General features: G+C 36.6%; 4 protein-coding genes and 3 pseudogenes across 11 annotated transcripts; 2 read left to right on the top strand and 5 right to left on the bottom strand.

Annotated features, from left to right (window-relative positions):
- Positions 1-916: 916 nt before the first annotated feature.
- LOC104758792 (uncharacterized) lies at positions 917-2,501 on the top strand (annotated as a pseudogene). Its single transcript, XR_015587744.1, has 3 exons — positions 917-1,074; positions 1,716-1,780; positions 2,241-2,501. The product of XR_015587744.1 is annotated as an uncharacterized LOC104758792 (transcript).
- A 181-nt stretch (positions 2,502-2,682) lies between these two features.
- LOC104760032 (agamous-like MADS-box protein AGL75 pseudogene) lies at positions 2,683-3,945 on the bottom strand (annotated as a pseudogene).
- Positions 3,946-5,687: 1,742 nt separating this feature from the next.
- Positions 5,688-7,326, bottom strand: LOC104758807 (uncharacterized). Of its 2 annotated transcripts, XM_010481756.3 has the most exons (4): positions 7,046-7,310; positions 6,811-6,917; positions 6,561-6,708; positions 5,688-6,475 (listed from the first exon to the last, which is right to left on the bottom strand). In XM_010481756.3, the coding sequence occupies exons 1-4, from the start codon at positions 7,194-7,196 to the stop codon at positions 5,811-5,813; spliced, it is 1,071 nt and encodes a 356-aa protein (XP_010480058.1). In that variant the 5' UTR covers positions 7,197-7,310; the 3' UTR covers positions 5,688-5,810. The 2 variants fall into 2 exon arrangements, with proteins under 2 accessions (XP_010480058.1, XP_010480057.1); XM_010481755.3 differs by having other exon boundaries at positions 6,561-6,917; positions 7,046-7,326.
- Positions 7,327-7,937: 611 nt separating this feature from the next.
- Positions 7,938-8,990, bottom strand: LOC147924911 (SKP1-like protein 14 pseudogene; annotated as a pseudogene). The gene has a single exon (XR_015586809.1). The product of XR_015586809.1 is annotated as an SKP1-like protein 14 pseudogene (transcript).
- Positions 8,991-9,007: 17 nt separating this feature from the next.
- PLDEPSILON (phospholipase D alpha 4) lies at positions 9,008-11,894 on the top strand. Its single transcript, XM_087495351.1, has 4 exons — positions 9,008-9,263; positions 9,362-10,743; positions 10,838-11,214; positions 11,339-11,894. Exons 1-4 carry the CDS (start codon positions 9,171-9,173, stop codon positions 11,764-11,766), a joined length of 2,280 nt encoding a protein of 759 aa, XP_087351477.1. The 5' UTR covers positions 9,008-9,170; the 3' UTR covers positions 11,767-11,894.
- Positions 11,704-16,652, bottom strand: LOC104758790 (protein FLX-like 3). 5 transcript variants are annotated; one of them, XR_015586807.1, is made up of 7 exons: positions 16,471-16,620; positions 15,696-16,245; positions 15,420-15,565; positions 15,255-15,331; positions 15,009-15,164; positions 11,883-11,971; positions 11,704-11,762 (listed from the first exon to the last, which is right to left on the bottom strand). XR_015586807.1 is itself a non-coding variant. In XM_019239778.2 (5 exons), the coding sequence occupies exons 2-5, from the start codon at positions 16,232-16,234 to the stop codon at positions 15,090-15,092; spliced, it is 837 nt and encodes a 278-aa protein (XP_019095323.2). In that variant the 5' UTR covers positions 16,235-16,245; positions 16,471-16,652; the 3' UTR covers positions 14,826-15,089. The 5 variants fall into 5 exon arrangements, 3 of the variants coding, with proteins under 3 accessions (XP_019095323.2, XP_087351478.1, XP_087351479.1); XR_015586808.1 differs by having other exon boundaries at positions 15,057-15,164; XM_019239778.2 differs by lacking the exons at positions 11,704-11,762; positions 11,883-11,971 and having other exon boundaries at positions 14,826-15,164; positions 16,471-16,652.
- LOC147924910 (uncharacterized) lies at positions 12,258-14,001 on the bottom strand. The gene is given in 5 exon segments (XM_087497006.1): positions 12,258-12,467; positions 12,470-12,499; positions 12,691-12,811; positions 13,084-13,215; positions 13,746-14,001. Coding segments are annotated over 5 exon segments (474 nt in total). The 5' UTR covers positions 13,859-14,001; the 3' UTR covers positions 12,258-12,389.
- Positions 16,653-17,958: the final 1,306 nt, after the last annotated feature.

Genomic DNA, 17,958 nt, shown 5'->3' with positions numbered 1-17,958 from the left:
AGCCATCAATCTATAAAAACACTTATAAAATAGGTGTTTTTTTCAAGCCATCATATTTAAGATATGATTTTATTGCATAATGTTTTATCCAAAAAACTTTTAAAAATAATCACGTAAATTATAGTTTATATAAAATTACAATATAAATAAAAGTAATTTTAATCCGTGCTCTAGCATGGGTCCTAATCTAGTTGTATTTATTTAGTTTCCAACATATTTGTTTGGTTATGAAACTAGTATTAATTTGACTAGTTACATTAGAATTTGTTTCGAACGAAATTAATGTTTGTTTGTCAAAAAAAAAAGAAATTAATGTTTCTATACAGTAATAATTGTATACATAAATGTTCGGATTAATTATTTTAAACAACATAAATTTTACTAATCAGAATTTGATTAGTTTAATAGGTTATGGATTGTTGTATACCGCGGGACAACATAAATCATGGAATGATTTTTCGACTTACCAATGATTTGGATTAGACTCTCTTCGTCTTTCTCAACACAAAATAATGATCAAAGTTGTCTAATTTTGGTTAAAACCCTTTCAAATTATCAAGAAGCTGTGATTGAAGAAGAAGAAGAAGAAGAACTGAAAACAAACCCCTGAAATCTAATTTGCAAATATAATCCCTATATTTTCCATTTTATTGATTTAGAGTCACATAGTTTCCTAAAAAACAACAATTTTCCAAATTCCCTTCAAGAACGACATCGTTTCAACAACTTTTGTCTTCTTCAACCTAATTTTTTTTGTTTTGCTACTGTCTGTCGTCGCGCTCATTTTACTCACTCACTCACTCAGGTAATATTATAAATGTATCGCTTCTCTTCTCAAGATTTGATACAGATCTGTTATTTTTGACTAATTTATATCGATTTTGCCAGATTTCAGATTGATAGATTTGGCGGAGGAGGAGGAGGAGGAGGATGACGACGATAGGAGGGTTGTTAATGGGAATTGTAAGATCATTGAGAAGGAAGAGAGCTTTCTTCACTTGATATACTCGAGAGCTCCTCGAGACTTCTACAAGGGCAAAAACTGCAAACCCCATGGTTTCCACACCAGAAAAGGTTCCAACTTTGTTACTAGTCTTTTTTGTATCTCTGGTGTTTTTTGAAAGAGGAGGTCTCACTCACTGTGTAACTTAGAACAGTTGGTTTGAAATTAGATATATATGCAACCTAAGGCAGGGCTATTTATGATCACCTTAAGTTTAGGAAGAATATACATGGCTTAAGAGACCATATTCTTTTGGTGGAAAGCTAACAACTTTAACTCAATAGATGATCATTAATAATTGAATGTTGTTACTTGGTGTTGATCACCAAGTTGTTTTGAATTAGATCTTTTATGCAACTTTAGCTTAAGCTGTTATCAACTAAGTTTCAGGATTTTTACATTGCTGGCTTTAGATACTAGATTCTTTTGGTGGAAAGCTAACAACTTTAACTGCAACTTTTGATCATCATTTGAAATTTGTTTCTAGACTTGATTCTATACATTTCTCTAACTTTTGCGACATGGTGTAGTTTGACTGATCAGAGGCTCAACCTTTCTTGAATATGATGGTATCTTAAGCCGAATCGTTAAAGTTGTTAGCTTTCCACCTAAAGAATATGGTATCTTAAACCGAATTATATACATTTTTTTGCATTTGTTTCCTAGACTGCGTTTTATCTTTCTCTAAGTTTTGTGACATGGATTTTTACAGGAGGATACGTTGTGCAGCAACATAAATTGCCGAATTACGTAGTCCCTGATCTCACCGGGTTTAAGGTTTGTCATTTCACCCTCTAAACTCTTTTGTTCCTTTTGTCTGTGATTCCTCCCATTATATATGTTGATTGCATCTTGACTGAATGTGAGAACCAAACATTAGTGAGAAATCTTCTTACAAGTCTTATTGGTCGAAGCTCCCTAGGTTTGTGATCCTGATAAACCTGTAATGTCTTGCTTACTTAATGCATTAAGCTTCCTAGTGTTTAATTTAGCTCTCCTGAAAAATAAGTAGCCGAGAGAGTATGTTGCTTTCATCGTAATTGACCATGAGAACCAAAACATTAGTCATATCCCCATAGAAAACTTCTTACAAGTCGTATTGGTGGAAGCTCGTTAGGGGTATTGATCCTGATAAATGTTTAAGTACCTGAAATGGGTGGGAATGCTTACTTAATTACATTAAGCTTGTTGTTGTGTGATTCGGCTGCTCTGCTAATGAATATCTATTTGGTTACAGCTGAAACCATATGTATCTCAGAGTGTCGTATACAAGTGAACACAAACGAGTCAACCGAAGCTTCCAAGTAACCATCAGGAGATAGAGGTCAAGGGGAGTGGGAAGCTGCTGCAGACATAATGGAAGGGAACGAACCATCTGGCATAATAGCAGTATAAAGAGTAGTCAGCAGAAGTTGTATATGTTATTGTTACTATTAAAAGATTAATAAACATAAGTTGATGATCACTATGAATCAGTACTGAAACAGAGTTGAAAACAGAGGATGTTGTTAGATACTTGTCATGATGCGTTATGCAAAATCCCATGTAAACATGTATTAAAACTTCATTAGGCATCACAGTTTTTAGCAAGAAAGAAGTAGACAATGTGTATATTTGGAAAATAATAGACAAGATTGGTTGCATTAAGATATAACAACAACAACAACAACAACAACAACAACAACAACAAGACATAAAATTGTTATAGCTACCAAATAAAAGAGATGTTCCTAAACAAAAAGTACATATAAAGGTTTTTTGCAAATTAATACATGTTGTGTTCATTCTTCAACTGAGATTCTTGAAGTAGCGCTGAGAAATCCTGATTTTTGAGATTTGATGCAGAGACTGGGATCTGAGAGAGAGTATTGTCTCCATGGTTATACACAAATAGCGAGAACTGCTGGCTAGGGTTCACAGATTCTGATCATAACCATAAACTTCATGCTGCATCAACCCAGAGTTACCCATACTAGACATGTTCTGATCACAACCATAAAACTGCTTCTGCATCAACTGATTCATCCCATAGTTATTCATAGATTCTTGTACTACTTCTGTGTTTGAGACGCAAGGATGTTGAAAGCTGCTGCTATTGATGTTACCCATACTAGACATGTTTTTATCATAGCCATAAAACTCCTTCTGCATCCCAAAGTTGTTTACAGATTCTTGTACCCCTGAGTAATGATCCGTTTCTGAGACGCAAGGATGTTGAAAACTGTTGTTGGTGATGTCGCTCATGCATATGTTCTGATCATAATCAGAGAGCTCCTGCTTCATTAACTGATTTTTCAGATGAGATTCTTGAAGTAGCGCTGAGAGATCCTGACTGAGATTTGATGCAGAGACTGGGATCTGAGAGAAAGTATTGTCTCCATGGTTATACACCAGTAGCGAGAACTGCTGGCTAGGGTTCAAAGACTGGGTCTGATGATTCTGAGAGGATGATGAAGCTAAACTCTGATGATGATGGTCGAGTAGTTTGCGTTTGTCGTGCGACTCAAGAAGAAATCGAAGCCTTTGTTGGGACGTAGAGAGATTGAGTTCCAAGGACTGAATCAATTGGGAGATTTGGTCGGGAGAGTAGTGATCAGAGATTGGATACTTCAATACATCCACATTCTTCTTCTCCGGACTCGGACTCGTCTTCATCCTCTTGTTCGGATTCTCCTCAAGGAACTCAGAAAGATGTGTGCGTTTTTTGCTTCTCAAGGATTCGTTTAGCCGACTGTACCTCATAGCCATGTTTCTCACCTTCTCTTTCTCGTTTGGAAACGTTTTTAGGTCTCCTTCAGGTCCGTAGTAGATAACGCACACATCAATTTGACACAAGACAGAGAGTTGTTCTGCTTTCCTAAAGATTGTTAGGAGTCTATTGCTCAAACTCGTTGACGTTAGGGAGTAAGAAGAAGACGACTTAGACGAAGAGGGTCGCATGGTGATTCTTGGGCGTTGTGAAAAAGAGAAAAAAGAAAGATGATGAAGAAATATGAAAGGTGAAATATTTATAGAGCTAGGGTTAGAAAGATGAGTTTTAGATTTTTCACTCTCTCGCTCATTGAGAAAAAGGAAATTTTACTTTTTCGGTTTTCTTTCACGCTCCCTTCATTAATGAGATTAGAGATTTTCATATCTTCCATATCTTGCATAGATTGCGTAATTAATAATTAGCCGTTGGTTTTGATTACAAAAATAAAGGAAATATTTACTTGAAAAAAATCTCATGTATTCCGATTAAAACAATAATAGATAATGTGGTGAAGGTGGTTGAGATACAAGGGGTATAAAGGAAGTCTTGAGGAACTGAACCAAGTGAAGTGCTTCTTGAGAGAAATGGAGAATCTTGAAGAGATGAAAGTGAATATTATTGATGAGACAGACAACAAGTTGCAACTGATCACAAATGATATTCTTGCTCTTCCTAAATGCAACATCAATGTCTTGTAATCGTGTGTTTGATACATTTTACAATCGGATGTTACGTAATAGGCAAGATTTTAGAAGAGAAATCAATAAGTTTGGTTTCTAGCTTTTCTTTGTATTTTTGTTTTATTTCCCTCTAACTCTGTGTTTTTGTCTTTATCAAAAACATTAAAATTCTCTGTAACCAAGATTCAATTTTTGATGGTGTTTCCTGAACAGCTTCATTACAAAACATGTGAAAGAGAGAGTAGTTTTGGCGATTTTTGTTCAAAGCATCATCTTTGATCACTGTAAAAAAGAAGAAGAAAAAAAAAGGTGATATAGCATGGCACTTTTATAAAAAAAGGTGATATAGCATGGCACAACTCATTCATCATCTTTCGTTTTGGTACAATGGCACTTTTATAAAAAAAGAAATGAAGTAACTAAGGGGACATGTTTCTGTGACATGCATCTTTCTTAAACCTTGGAGATTTTTCTAGTATCCATCAAGTGTGATTATATACATAATGAATTCACATTGAATCATCAGAATCTTCTGATTCACTTCTCTCCGGCTCAGCTATTTCTAGATACTTAATTATTATTCTGACCCCCCAAAAAACAAAAAAAGTACAATAGGTTCGATATTTATAGAAATAGAAAGGTAAATGATGAGTGTCAAGCACAATTATGCATGTCAATGGACCAATGATGGCAACTGGCAAGAGTTGCGTCTTAAGAGATGATTTTTCAACAAAACTTTATATTCATATATACAAATGCATAAAGGTAAATATTTGACCATAATTTCATAAACATAATGGTAGTTAGTAGTTATGATATAAATAGTGTCTATCTTAAATTCAGAAATTAAAACCTTACCCATGATAAATTTTCTACCCCTAATTTTACTTTTAATCATAGTCATTGCTTGCCCAATTAATTCTTTGACAATGACACCCCACTAAACCCTAAAGAAAACAAATTGATTTGGTACGCCATACATTGATATTTATACATTCTTCAAAATATGTTACAAAAAAGACTTGTGGTCAAAGTCAATAATAACACTATTACATAGAATTGTATAAAAATCAAACTAGCTTTGGTGAATTTATACCAACCTAATGATCTAATGAAATAAAGTTATTCTGAGATAGAAACACAAACTAATTAACCTTCGAATAACCTTTAAATAAATTAATTTTTGGTTCATGATTTTGAATGGGTAAAATGATATGGTCAATGGACTACTAATGGATGTACAATTCTCTGATGTATAAAAAACTGATCTATTTTATATATTGTACGGTATAACTTACTTGTATCTCTTATTTACATATATCTGTTATATACAACACAGTCATTTACAAACACAGATCATTGGCTCTCTTAAGAGTTAAGAACCATCCTTCAAGGGCTTAAACGCAGCCAAAACAACGGCTACTTTGCATACAAGAAACCCCAAAGTTCCCACCAATATCTCTTTTGGTGTGACTGCAAACGCAGTAAGATCTCCTCCAATGTGACCTCTCACGGCTAAAACCGTCAATCCTATGGCTAATGCAAGGGTCAAAACAGGAATCTTGAGTCTTCCGCTTAGTGTTTGATTGGAGTTTCCGGATGAAGAAGATCCCGGTGCTTGCAGTTCATCAACTGATCTCTGTAAAAGCAGCAAGTAGAGAAATCCCATTGTTCCACCAAAGAAGAAAGCAATGGCGGAACTTTCGCCTAGTGAGAATGAAAAAACCGAACTTCCAAGAAGGATGAGAATTGCATCATAGAGAAGCAGAGAGAGTTTCAAGTTTGCGTATTCTTCCATGCTTTCCTCATTGGAAACCGTTGTACGGTCAACATCCAGAGAAGTAGATGAAGGGATTTGATCAGAGTCAGTGAGTTCAGTGATACGTATAGGCCTGAGTTCCACCATAGATAGGTCACTTCTCTCTCCAAGCAAGAGTTCATCAACTTCAAAATCATATCGGTAACAAAAGGTTTCTGCATCGGTTTCTTTACCCTGAGGATTAACCACCCACAGGCTCACTCCTCCAACTCTCCATTGACCTAAATAATGAAAAGCTAATTCCATAAACACAAAAAAAAATTAATTGTACTAATCCATCCAAGTTCCATGTCAAAAGCGACTAACCAGACTCAAGACCAATCCAAAAAGCTCTGATTTTGCCGAGTTTTGTTCCTTCAAATGTGAATTCATCAACAGAGCCTCTCTGAAACTTGAAGCTTTCACCATTCTCCACAACCTCCGGATCCAAAGATGAAAAATTTGCAGGTATTGTCTGTAATACCGAATCACCCTTTTCGTCTATCAAGCATATAAGAACTCTAGCATTCATATCACTAATCCCTGAACCGAACACATTACTTGTCTGAAGCTTAACCTTATAAAGAGATCGAGTTTCGCTCACAGTGAAAGATGGATTCTTTTTACAAATTTTCACCTCTTCAACTGGTAAGAGACGCAAAGGTCTTGCATAACTCTGGAAATCTGAAAACAGAAACCAAAGGAAACATCTTGAAACACATCACAACGCAAGTGAGATACATAATTGTATATGAGAAGAGAAATTGCGGAAATTTGCAACAGAGTCGGTGGAGGATTGGAATTGGTGTTACCTTGATAATCAGATGTCTTGGAGCAAATTACACCGAATCGAAAAGGACGACTTCGACATGAAAGTTTTCGTCTTTTGCGAAATTGATTTGATGGGTTTGTCGTAATCCTTGCGAAAGTAACGGCCTTGAGACAAATTGATTCCGTCGCCATTGCTGTTGCAACTCTCGAGGTTTACAAAGAGAAATGCCACACGGCACATCACGAACCAGAATAGAAATCACAGAGGAAGGACCTTTAAAAGGCTTTTCGGTAGACGAAACCTTCTCCCTCATAGAGAGTCTCTTCAACATTAAGTATCTATCTCCACATTTGAACCGAACCGAGATCTTAAATCATGTTAATTGTTACGGTTAATGATTGGCTGCTATATAATAAACCGAAATCATTTAAACAAAACTAAAATTTAATCAGGCAAAAGTTCTGCGCTTGAACTTGGATTTGGATCAGTTCATAGAGGTGTATTATATTACCTGAAGGCCAGATTGTAGCAGTGAAGCAACACAAACTGGCTAGTACACAAGGAGATGTAGAGTTTTACTCTGAGGTAGAAGTTTTAATTGAGCTGTGCTCAGCATCGAAACGTAGTAATTAATGTTAATCGGAAAAGGCACAAGACTCTTGGTCTATGAATACATATGCAATGGTCTTTGAATACACCTTAGGGTTTTATTTTACGGTTTATTATATATAGATAGAGAGTGCTTTGGAGGTTTCAATCGGATTAGGCCGAGGGGTTTTACTCTTGTTACTTTACTGTTCTGTTTCAATACTATTATAATTAAGGGTTTTTAATATTACTTGTGGTTTAATTTTGGGATTCTATCTCTAACATTTTGCAATAGTATTCGATAACCATGGCAAGGATCTTTCCGGTAACGTTTTGAAACGGGATTGCGCTAATATCAGAGTCCTTTTTCTCACAAACAAATATGGAAAACAGAGTAATAAAGTCACAACCCTAAAAACCAACAATTATATTAGAGAAACGAAACAAAAAATAAAAGTTTAGGGTTTTGGAGCAGCAGCTGGTTCCTCAAAAGCCCAAGAGTTCTCCCTGCGAACTTCTTCTTCTTCCTCGGGTGTGTAATCGTTCTCGATATTAAAGATCTCTCGAACCTCCTCTGGCGTCATGTCTTTGATGTGATCTGCAACGTTCTGGCTAGTGAGATCAAGAAGGCCTTTGACGTTGAGATAGTTAGCAGCGAGAATGAGTTGAAAGATTGTCTCCAGATCTTTATCCTTGAGAAACTCTGCTTCCCATTCCTTGAGCTTCACGGCTTCTTCTTCAGACACTGAATCATCTTCCTTCTTCTCCTTGGCTTCCTTGCTGATCTCTTCTTCATCATCTACAACATTGACGTGTGTTTTGGAATACTCGATCACCATGGAGAGGATCTTTCCGGTGACGTTTGAAAGCGGGATTGCTTTGTCTGCACACTCGTCTTCGATCATGTGCCTTACGATCTGCAATTTTCTCGCCACCACTTCCTCAATAACGAAAGACTCGCCATCAGAGCTCACCAACTCAATCTTTTTCGAAGACATATTTTGTTTCTGAATTATGCAAAAGCTTTTGGAATGAGAGAGATGATTGTTGAATGACGAATGGAATAAAGAGAGAGTCGAAGAGGGGTCTATTTATAAAGTTTTAAGAGAGTCGGTTTATTGTGTTTTCCTTTTCACAATTGGAAAACATGTCTTTCTTCCTTTTTCTTCCAAGTCCCAAACAAAATAGTAAAAACCAAATCCTAGTATTTATAAAGACACCCAGATATTTTCTTACTTTCTATATTTTACTCCTAAACTTTTGTTTAGGTACAATTTGATACATTGCTTTTTTTTTTTTTTTTTTAAAATTCCTAGTAGTAAAAGCAGAGTCGAATGCTTGGTTTGTATTCAAAGACACTTCACCTTCAATTTTGTGAAATATATATGGTTGATTGTTTTCTTTAAGATTGTCCATGGAGAATCCTACAAGTTTTACCAAAAACATTTACAAATATATATGGATGGACACAACCTTGTGAACAATGTAATTGACCAGCTTCAAACATATATCTAAGATTCACAAAAACAATAAACTCTCAAACTCTTAAAGATCCATTTTGAAAAAAAAAAGAGAAGATGGAGATTAAAGAACAGAAAGAGTTCTTCCATGGAACACTCGAGATTACAATCTTCGATGCAACACCTTTTTCTCCTCCATATCCTTTCAATGTAAGTCGTCTCTATCATATGATGAGTGAATGACTTATGATGTTATCTTTGTTTGTGTTCTTTCTCATAGCTATTATTATCTTTTCTTTTTTGCACAGTGTATATGTACAAAGCCAAAATCAGCTTACGTGACCATCAAGATAAATAAGAAGAAGGTTGCTAAAACAAGCTCAGAGTACGACCGTGTCTGGAATCAGACTTTTCAGATCCTCTGCGCACACCCGGTTTCTGACACGACCATCACCATCACCCTCAAGACTCGATGTTCTGTTCTCGGAAGATTCCAGATCTCTGCAGAACAGATCCTGACTTCTAATTCTGCAGTTGTCAACGGGTTTTTCCCTCTGACGGCACACAATGGGTCAAAGAAACGTAACTTGAAGCTTAAGTGTCTGATGTGGTTCAGACCGGCTTATCTTGAACCGGGATGGTGCAAAACGCTTCAAGGAGAGTCTTTTCAAGGTATTAGCAATGCGAGCTTCCCTCAGAGATCGAATTGCAGAGTGGTACTGTATCAAGATGCGCACCACAAGGCCACGTTTGATCCTAGGGTTCATGATGTTCCTTTAAATGCAAGGAATTTATGGGAAGATGTTTACAAAGCAATCGAAAGTGCTAGGCACTTGGTTTACATTGCAGGATGGGCATTAAACCCTAATCTTGTTCTCGTACGCGATGATGAGACTGAGATTCCACATGCTGTTGGAGTAACAATTGGTGAGCTTCTGAAACGGAAAGCAGAGGAAGGCATAGCGGTCAGGGTAATGCTGTGGAATGATGAGACGTCGTTACCCATGATCAAGAACAGAGGTGTAATGCGAACAAACGTCGAAACAGCTCTTGCTTACTTCAGAAACACTCATGTTATTTGTAGATTGTGTCCAAGATTGCACAAAAGACTCCCTACAGCGTTTGCGCACCACCAAAAGACAATTACATTGGATACACGTGTGACAAACTCAAGCACCAAGGAGCGAGAGATCATGAGCTTCCTTGGCGGGTTTGATCTTTGCGATGGTCGGTATGACACTGAGGAGCATTCACTGTTTCGTACACTCGGAACAGAGGCTGATTTCTACCAGACAAGTGTAGTCGGAGCTAAGCTAAGTAGAGGCGGACCAAGAGAGCCATGGCATGATTGCCATGTGTCTGTGGTCGGAGGAGCGGCTTGGGATGTTCTGAAGAACTTCGAACAGAGATGGACGAAACAGTGTAACCCTTCTGTGTTGGTTAACACTACAGGGATCAGAAACTTAGTAAACCTAACTGGACCTACAGAGGAAAGTAACCGGAAATGGAATGTTCAGGTTCTAAGATCGATAGATCACATATCAGCAACAGAGATGCCAAGAGGTTTATCTGTAGAGAAGAGTGTACACGACGGCTACGTAGAGGCGATTCGGAAGGCTGAGAGGTTTATATACATTGAGAATCAGTATTTCATGGGAAGCTGTGATCATTGGGAGAGCAAGAACGATAGGTACGAAAGCTTTTTTTTTAACAGAACTTCTAAACATCTATTGTGAGATTCTGATCTAGTTTAGTTAATCATATTTAATATATGGAACCTGCAGCGGATGCACAAACTTGATACCTATTGAAATAGCGTTAAAGATTGCTGCTAAGATACGCACTAAGGAGAGATTTGCAGTGTATATAGTGATACCAATGTGGCCGGAAGGGCCACCCGAGAGTGAAACGGTTGAAGAGATACTTCATTGGACGAGAGAGACGATGTCAATGATGTATCGGATAATTGGAGAGGCAATATGGGAAACTGGAGACGGATCGCATCCGAGGGATTATCTAAACTTCTTCTGTCTTGCAAACAGAGAAGAGAAGAGAGATGGAGAGTTTGAACCAGTTTCGTTGCCTCATCAGAAAACACATTATTGGAATGCGCAGAGGAATCGGAGGTTCATGGTCTATGTCCACTCCAAGCTCATGATAGGTAAACAAACCATCTACACAACTCGCCATTCTGAAATGAAAAAAAATATTGATGATTCGTTAAAACTTCCATAAACTATAAGCAATGGAGAACTGAATCAACGGAATTGTTGTATGTTTTGTAGTGGACGACGCATACGTTTTGATAGGATCAGCCAATATAAATCAGAGATCAATGGACGGTTGTCGAGACACCGAGATTGCAATAGGTTGCTACCAAACCGATACAAACAACACCAACGAAATCCGAGCTTACCGGTTATCGCTCTGGTATGAGCATACTGGTGGCCAGATCACGGCGGATGACTTGTCATCGTCAGAGCCAGAGAGTCTTGAATGCGTCCAAGGGTTACGGACGGTAGGAGAGCAAATGTGGGAGATTTACAGCGGAGACAAGGTCGTGGACATGCTCGGCATTCATTTGGTAGCGTATCCAATTAGTGTGACAAGAGATGGTGCGGTTGAGGAAGTTGGCGACGGTTTCTTCCCTGATACCAAGACGTTGGTGAAAGGAAAAAGATCGAAGATGTTTCCTCCTATTCTAACCACCTGAAAGAAAATTTCAGAATCAGAATCATTCTTAGATCATAACTTGCAATACATATGAATAAATAACATTCAACCAGTGTAAAATTATGAGAAGATGTATTTATCAATTAACACACTTACTGGTTTCTGTTATAATCTTTCTCGTTCCTTTGTCTGTACCAACTCGTAGATAAATGGTCTCAGGTTCTATTCTTTTGAAGCTTTCTCGCCTGCAACAAGGAAAAGAACAATCAAAACCTGTATAAACCAAGAAACGAGCAGCTTTTTATAGCTAATATTTATGCACCATACAATGCTACGTGACACAGCAGACGGGGATTTCTACAACTAATGTTTAATAGATAAACAGGTATGGAGCGTGAAGGATAATCTTTTCCTATTCGTGTCCAAGCTTATCCAATGGCTGAGAACAAATGGCCCGCACCATGTACCGTTCCAAGAAGATTCACACTACTGAAGCTTGAATCTTTGAAAGCACTTGCAGATCCAGAGTAACGACTCTGTTCTTCCTCTAGAATATGCTGATCTTCAGAGTCTACATACAGTTCCAATACTATTCCATCTGTCCACGATAAGAACACACAAGGGCAAGCTTTTCCGAAAATGTAAGTCGTTTCTAACTCACTCTTAAGCTGAGTAGTTCTCAGAGTCTTCAGAAAAGCTAAAGGGAAGTAAACTACGAGCCTCTAGATATGTATCAGCGACAATCTTTTAATTCTGGTAAAACCTACACCAATCTAATTTCATATCAATATAAAGCCTTGATCTTAAACCCACAGAAGTAGCAGTCAACTCCAGGGGTAAGTGAGCCAATTCTATGTATTCCTTATCTACAATAGCTTTGCCTTCATTCTTATCTATAGATCTCTTGCAGCCTCCAGAAAGTTAAAATGGTTAAAATAATCCTTTCCAGTCAATTCTAGAGAACTTTGTTTCCATGCTGCACCAGAAACCAATGTAGTGAACCATCTTTAAGAACAGCTACTTCTCCATCAGTCCAGCAACTCATTGTCATCAACATCTTATATCTATAGATAATAATGTGAAACCTAGGTAAGTGTCACAAATCCTCTAGTTCACAAAATTGCTCATTCCGCAAGCTCTACATAGATTCCAAGACCCAAGTGGAAAAACATATGATGCAAACATACACTAGAAACAAGATGAAATTGTGTATAAATAACATTTATAAGAAAAAATCACAGTGAAAATCTTAAGAGATATATGAAGACCTATATAAAAGAAAACGATAGCCAACCTCTAACCACATACCAAATTCAAACTTCCTCATAACGAATGTTTTGTTAGAGAGATTATATACCTGTCTCCAGACTTGGTAGAAAGATCGTTTTCCATAAGACAGATCAACATCCTCTGGAAAGAGCATACCCAAAAATCTGACGTAGCATCAACATAGTCAACAACACCAGTGGCATCTCTTGATATATGGAAAGGTTACTTTATCTGGAGGTAAAATAACTCAAAGGAGATGCAGAAGGTACTCTAAGACTATAGCTTTCTTCTTAAGAAAGTTGTTGCCGAGTGCTTCAATGCTGACAAATCCTACTTAAGAATGCAGCTTGTACCCCTTCAAAAACAGAACCATTCATCTCGTCAACCAACTACTAGGATTCTAGGGATGCCCCATCGTAAAATCCTGCTCATCGTGAAAGTTCCAAAACTAAGAAATAAACTTCTGCATCTGAATGTCTGCCCTGGACGTTTCTGAATAGTATGGAGCAATTCTGACCACCTTCAATATTTCCACTATTTGGTGCAATGATCTCAGGTTAGACCTAGGCAGATAATTGCCATCTCGTGGTAACCTGTTGGCCTTCCCATTCAGAGCATGCAGAAGACCCAGAAGCTGATGAAAGACTCTGATGAACTAATTACCATGTCTCTGATGAAGTAACTTCATGAAAGACGCTTTGGTTTGTCTTCTATAGAATCCATTTGTCATCCATGAGTTGGAGTCTTCACCCAGGCCTTCTAACTTCTGACATCATTTTGTGTTGGTCAGAATCAATATTCAATTGAGATTCACCTCAGTCACCACCTAGCTGTGCATCAGCTCCAGACCAGCGTCCTTCCATTTGGTTTCAACAGTGAAAAATGTGGTACACCTAATGGCGCATGAGGATTGTGATGGTAGAAACAAGAGGTAGATTTTGCCAATCCATCAGATGAGTGCACGGGGGAGAGTAGGGTCCTGCAACGCCAAATCCCGACCAAGTCCAAAACTACTCACAGCACCTAGATTCAGTCCTAATGCAGTCACAGGTAAGGATGCTGATCGCTCAAACCCTGCTCGAACAATCCTTGTTGAAGGTCTTCCTGACATGAAAGATGCCGCTCATATTGACCAAGATGAACCTCAAAGACGGGTCTTTGCTGCTGCTGATGGAAGTCTGTTGGCCTGATCCCAGAAGGGCGTTATATAGTGAATCCCAGAATGAACTCTGAGAAGCCGCTCATTGTGCTCAGATGGCCATAGAGAATCAATACGTCTCAGTTCCTCCAAAAGTGTATGTGCCTAATTCCCTTTACCAATTGAATCAGCATTGACACTAGCAAGCTCAAGACACTTCAATGAGAAAACACTGCCTCCTGCCGCAATCCAGAAACGGAAGTCCTTACAGTGTTTCCAACTCTTTTTAATTGAGCTTCTCTTGTAGCTCTTAAATCTAGTAGTAACATACATAACACTGCTACTTGGAATAAATGATCTCTGGTACTCCCTCTTTATACTTCCAGCAACAAGCAATTGCAGCGATTTTCTCCACAATCAACAACTTACGCTCAAATCTCTCTCTAGAACAAGTTTCTAAAGCCTATAACCCCTTCGAAAGGTGTGAGCTCACCAGATCTTTATAAATTCAAATACATGAGAAGGAAGGAGTCTGCGACTGAAGAAAAAGGAGGGGATGCCCAGCAGAATCCCCTCCTCTTGTTAGTGCGAGTATGGTTACTGGTACAATGGTGGAGTCCTCTGAGGTTCTATCAGAGGGATTATCTTTTACCAATATCAAAACCATGATGTAACAAATACGAGCAGAAGAATAAGAAGGATAATAGGACACAACTAATAGCAAACAGGAGAAACCAATCGTCAAATTACTGAAATAGATTAGCCATCTAAGTTTGGCTAAAATGAAAATAAAAAAAACCATCTAAGTTACATAAACATAACGCCTTATTGAGACAGCAGAATAACTAACATTTCGATTTAGGATAGATGCATACCCAAAAACAACCAGAGGAGTATTGCGAAGTGGGAAATTCAGTGTTCACCTCACTCTTTTTCCCCAACATCATTTATAGATTTCAATGACGATCCAAGCGAGGTTTCTTCTGTGAGCCAGAGCCATGGCTGTAATATTGACTCCTTTCCGAAGATCCCTACAAAAGGAGAAAAAGAAGAATACAGGCGTGTCAAAGTACAAGCCCACAAGAATAGATTAACTTACAGATGGATGTAAGCATAAGTACCAAAAAACTGTCGTTTTCGCCATAAGAACCACGGTAAGCGCTATCCATATTGTTGTAATTCATCCCATATGATCCACCTGGACACATAACATATCACAACAAAGCAGTAAGTGACTTAATGAAATGCCAAATCCAAATGTTTCCAAGAAAAAACTAAGATCATACCAAAACCCCACGGCCTACTATCAACAGTAGCAAGTTCAGCTCGTAACTTTTCAACTTCGCGCGCCATAGAAACCATGTTCTTTTCCATTGTCTGCCTCTGCTCCATAAGCTCAAACTTTTCCTTCTTTTCATAGTCTATTGTATCTCTGTTCCAAAGGAGAGAAACAAACAAAAAAACCTCGTTTTAGCATTCACGACCCAAACCAGATGTTTATGCAAAAAAATACCAACTACAAAAGCTAACAGAATGATAGATTAAAGGTTCAATCTTTATACCTAGCAAGCATAAGCTCCTTCTGAAGATCTTTCACCTCAGCTCTCATACCCGGAATCTGCTTGTTATCAGACTGCAACTTAGCTAGATCTTTCCTAAGAATCTGAACATCTCCACTTAAACCACGCTTAACGTCATTAAGCTTCTGAAGCTCAGCACGCAGCTGAGAAGCCTCCTTCTTATAAGACTCCAAAGCACGAACATCCCCCTCAAGTTTATGCCTTTTCTCACTGAACTCCCTGGACCGGAGATCTTGTTCAGCACGAAGATCAGAGATCATGAGATTCATACGGTGAAGCTCTTCCTTAGCAGAGCCGAGTTCTCGCTCCAGAACCATTCGGTCCTCAGCTAGTCTGTGATTATCATTCAAAAGCCTTCTAATTTCGACTTCTTGTATCTGAAGATCATCTAACAAAGATGGTGGTGGAGGCTGTAACAATGGAGGAGGGCCTCTGAGAAAAGGTCTCTCCGGAGGCAAATCACGCCGGTGATCATGATAGCTGTCTCGGACGTCTCGGTGAATCCGGTTTCTTCCAGACATTCAGAATTTACCTTCTCAACCCAAACAACAACAACAAAAACAGCAAAATTCAGATATAAATACCCAAATTAGTTTCCAAAAAAATTCATCAATCTCACATTCTCGAAACATGAAAAGCAAAATCAAGCTAACCTAATACCTAGACTGATCGGAGAAACTCGGCAATTGAGCATTATATAAAAATTGAGAATGAAATTTTTGTGAATTTAACCAAAAAAATATAAAAGAGTCAAAACCTTTTCTTTCTTTTGCAACAGAGCGCGGAGGGGGGGATATCGAACAGAACAAGGTTAACTTTTGTGTTTTCTTCAGCTTTGCCTCGAACAGAACAAGGTTAACTTTGTCAGCGTAAGAACGACGCCGTGTAGTGTGAGTGTATTATCAAATGGGCTATCTTGATTTTGTAAAATTTATTTATGAAATGTAGAGCTTGGAAAAATGCAAATACTTTATCTTTCGAATAAAATTGGATTTTTTTTTAAAAAAAATATTAATAGATGCTACCCAAAATCCTTTTTCAATGCAAATTTTTTTCATAACCTTGTCATTATTTTCATTTTTCTTATTAAATATAATAAATTCATATACATATATATATATATATATATTATTCATAATAGAATTATGTAAACGATGTTACATTCATTAATACAAATGTGAGTTAGAATTCTAATTGTTATTGTGATTATATTTAAAATTTAAATTTGTTTTATGCAACTGGATAATTGACATGTTTATATGATATTTAACCCTTGCTAAATTAAATCATTTACTAGATTTACGAAATCCAATCTGTATTGTCAAATATTTTTATAATTAATCGAGTTATCCATCAGTCCAGTGGCTAATATATATTTTATGCGATCTAGGTAAAAGATCCCGTTAATTTAAAAATTCTACTTAGAAAAACTTTAAAACCAAAATATATACTAGAACCTAATGTGCTTAAAGCACGGGTCAACATTTAGAAAAAAATTATAATAGAATACTAAGAGTTGTTGTTATATATTTATTTATTTATAACTGTTCTGTAAATCTTTATCTTAAATACGATGAAAAAATGTTTTTTAAAATACTAATCAAAATTATTTTAGAATATTATAGTATTTGATTTTTGACGTATATTACAGTTTTATATTGTTTGTTTGTTGTATTTGCATCATTATTTTGTGAAATATAAAGTAGTAATTTTAATATTATAATTATGAACAAATAAAATTTATTTTCATATATAGATCGAGTAATATATTTTTGTTTTTAAAATTCCAAATCACAACATATGCAGAAAAAGTCTGCATTTTGTTAATCATAAATATTTTATGAAAATTCCAAACAATTTATAATAAAATAAAATAAAGATGATAGGAGAATCATAATTTGAAATCTTAACAAAATCTTCGAAATATTTATTAAAAATAATTATATTGACTACTTGGATATAAAATCTTAGTTTTTGAAATTCTGATTTGTTTATATTTTTTAAAAAAAATTATTTTGTAATTTTCGTCCATAAATTATTAGAGAGAGAAAATATTTTTTTAATTAATAATTATTTAAAATCAATAGTATGACAATGTAAAATTAAAGAAAAAATAATCTCTACTTGAAAAAAAATATTTCCGTATTTTTAAAAAATTTCAGCAGTTAATTTTTATTTTTTAGTTTTTTTCAAGTACAAATTAGTTTTGATTTGAATAGATTTTTTTTACTTTTCTAGATTTTTT

Source organism: Camelina sativa, chromosome 17 (genome assembly GCF_030686135.1).
Source record: "Camelina sativa cultivar CO46 ecotype springtype chromosome 17, ASM3068613v1".
In the NCBI taxonomy this organism is placed as follows: Eukaryota; Viridiplantae; Streptophyta; class Magnoliopsida; order Brassicales; family Brassicaceae; genus Camelina; species Camelina sativa.
This window is presented reverse-complemented; position numbering and strand designations above follow the sequence as displayed.

What these genes read in the sequence shown, in the direction of transcription:
- LOC104758807 (XM_010481755.3), bottom strand. Translation starts at nt 7,196, where the DNA reads ATGGCGACGGAATCAATTTGTCTCAAGGCCGTTACTTTCGCAAGGATT. An exon ending in CAAGACATCTGATTATCAAG is followed by an intron (nt 6,918 to 7,045) that starts GTAACACCAATT and finishes TTCTGTTTTCAG; the next exon opens with ATTTCCAGAGTTATGCAAGA. An exon ending in TTGGATTGGTCTTGAGTCTG is followed by an intron (nt 6,476 to 6,560) that starts GTTAGTCGCTTT and finishes TTCATTATTTAG; the next exon opens with GTCAATGGAGAGTTGGAGGA.
- PLDEPSILON (XM_087495351.1), top strand. Translation starts at nt 9,171, where the DNA reads ATGGAGATTAAAGAACAGAAAGAGTTCTTCCATGGAACACTCGAGATT. An exon ending in CTCCTCCATATCCTTTCAAT is followed by an intron (nt 9,264 to 9,361) that starts GTAAGTCGTCTC and finishes TTTTTTGCACAG; the next exon opens with TGTATATGTACAAAGCCAAA. An exon ending in CCACTCCAAGCTCATGATAG is followed by an intron (nt 11,215 to 11,338) that starts GTAAACAAACCA and finishes TATGTTTTGTAG; the next exon opens with TGGACGACGCATACGTTTTG.
- LOC104758790 (XM_019239778.2), bottom strand. Translation starts at nt 16,234, where the DNA reads ATGTCTGGAAGAAACCGGATTCACCGAGACGTCCGAGACAGCTATCAT. An exon ending in AAGGAGCTTATGCTTGCTAG is followed by an intron (nt 15,566 to 15,695) that starts GTATAAAGATTG and finishes CCTTTGGAACAG; the next exon opens with AGATACAATAGACTATGAAA. An exon ending in TAGTAGGCCGTGGGGTTTTG is followed by an intron (nt 15,332 to 15,419) that starts GTATGATCTTAG and finishes TTATGTGTCCAG; the next exon opens with GTGGATCATATGGGATGAAT.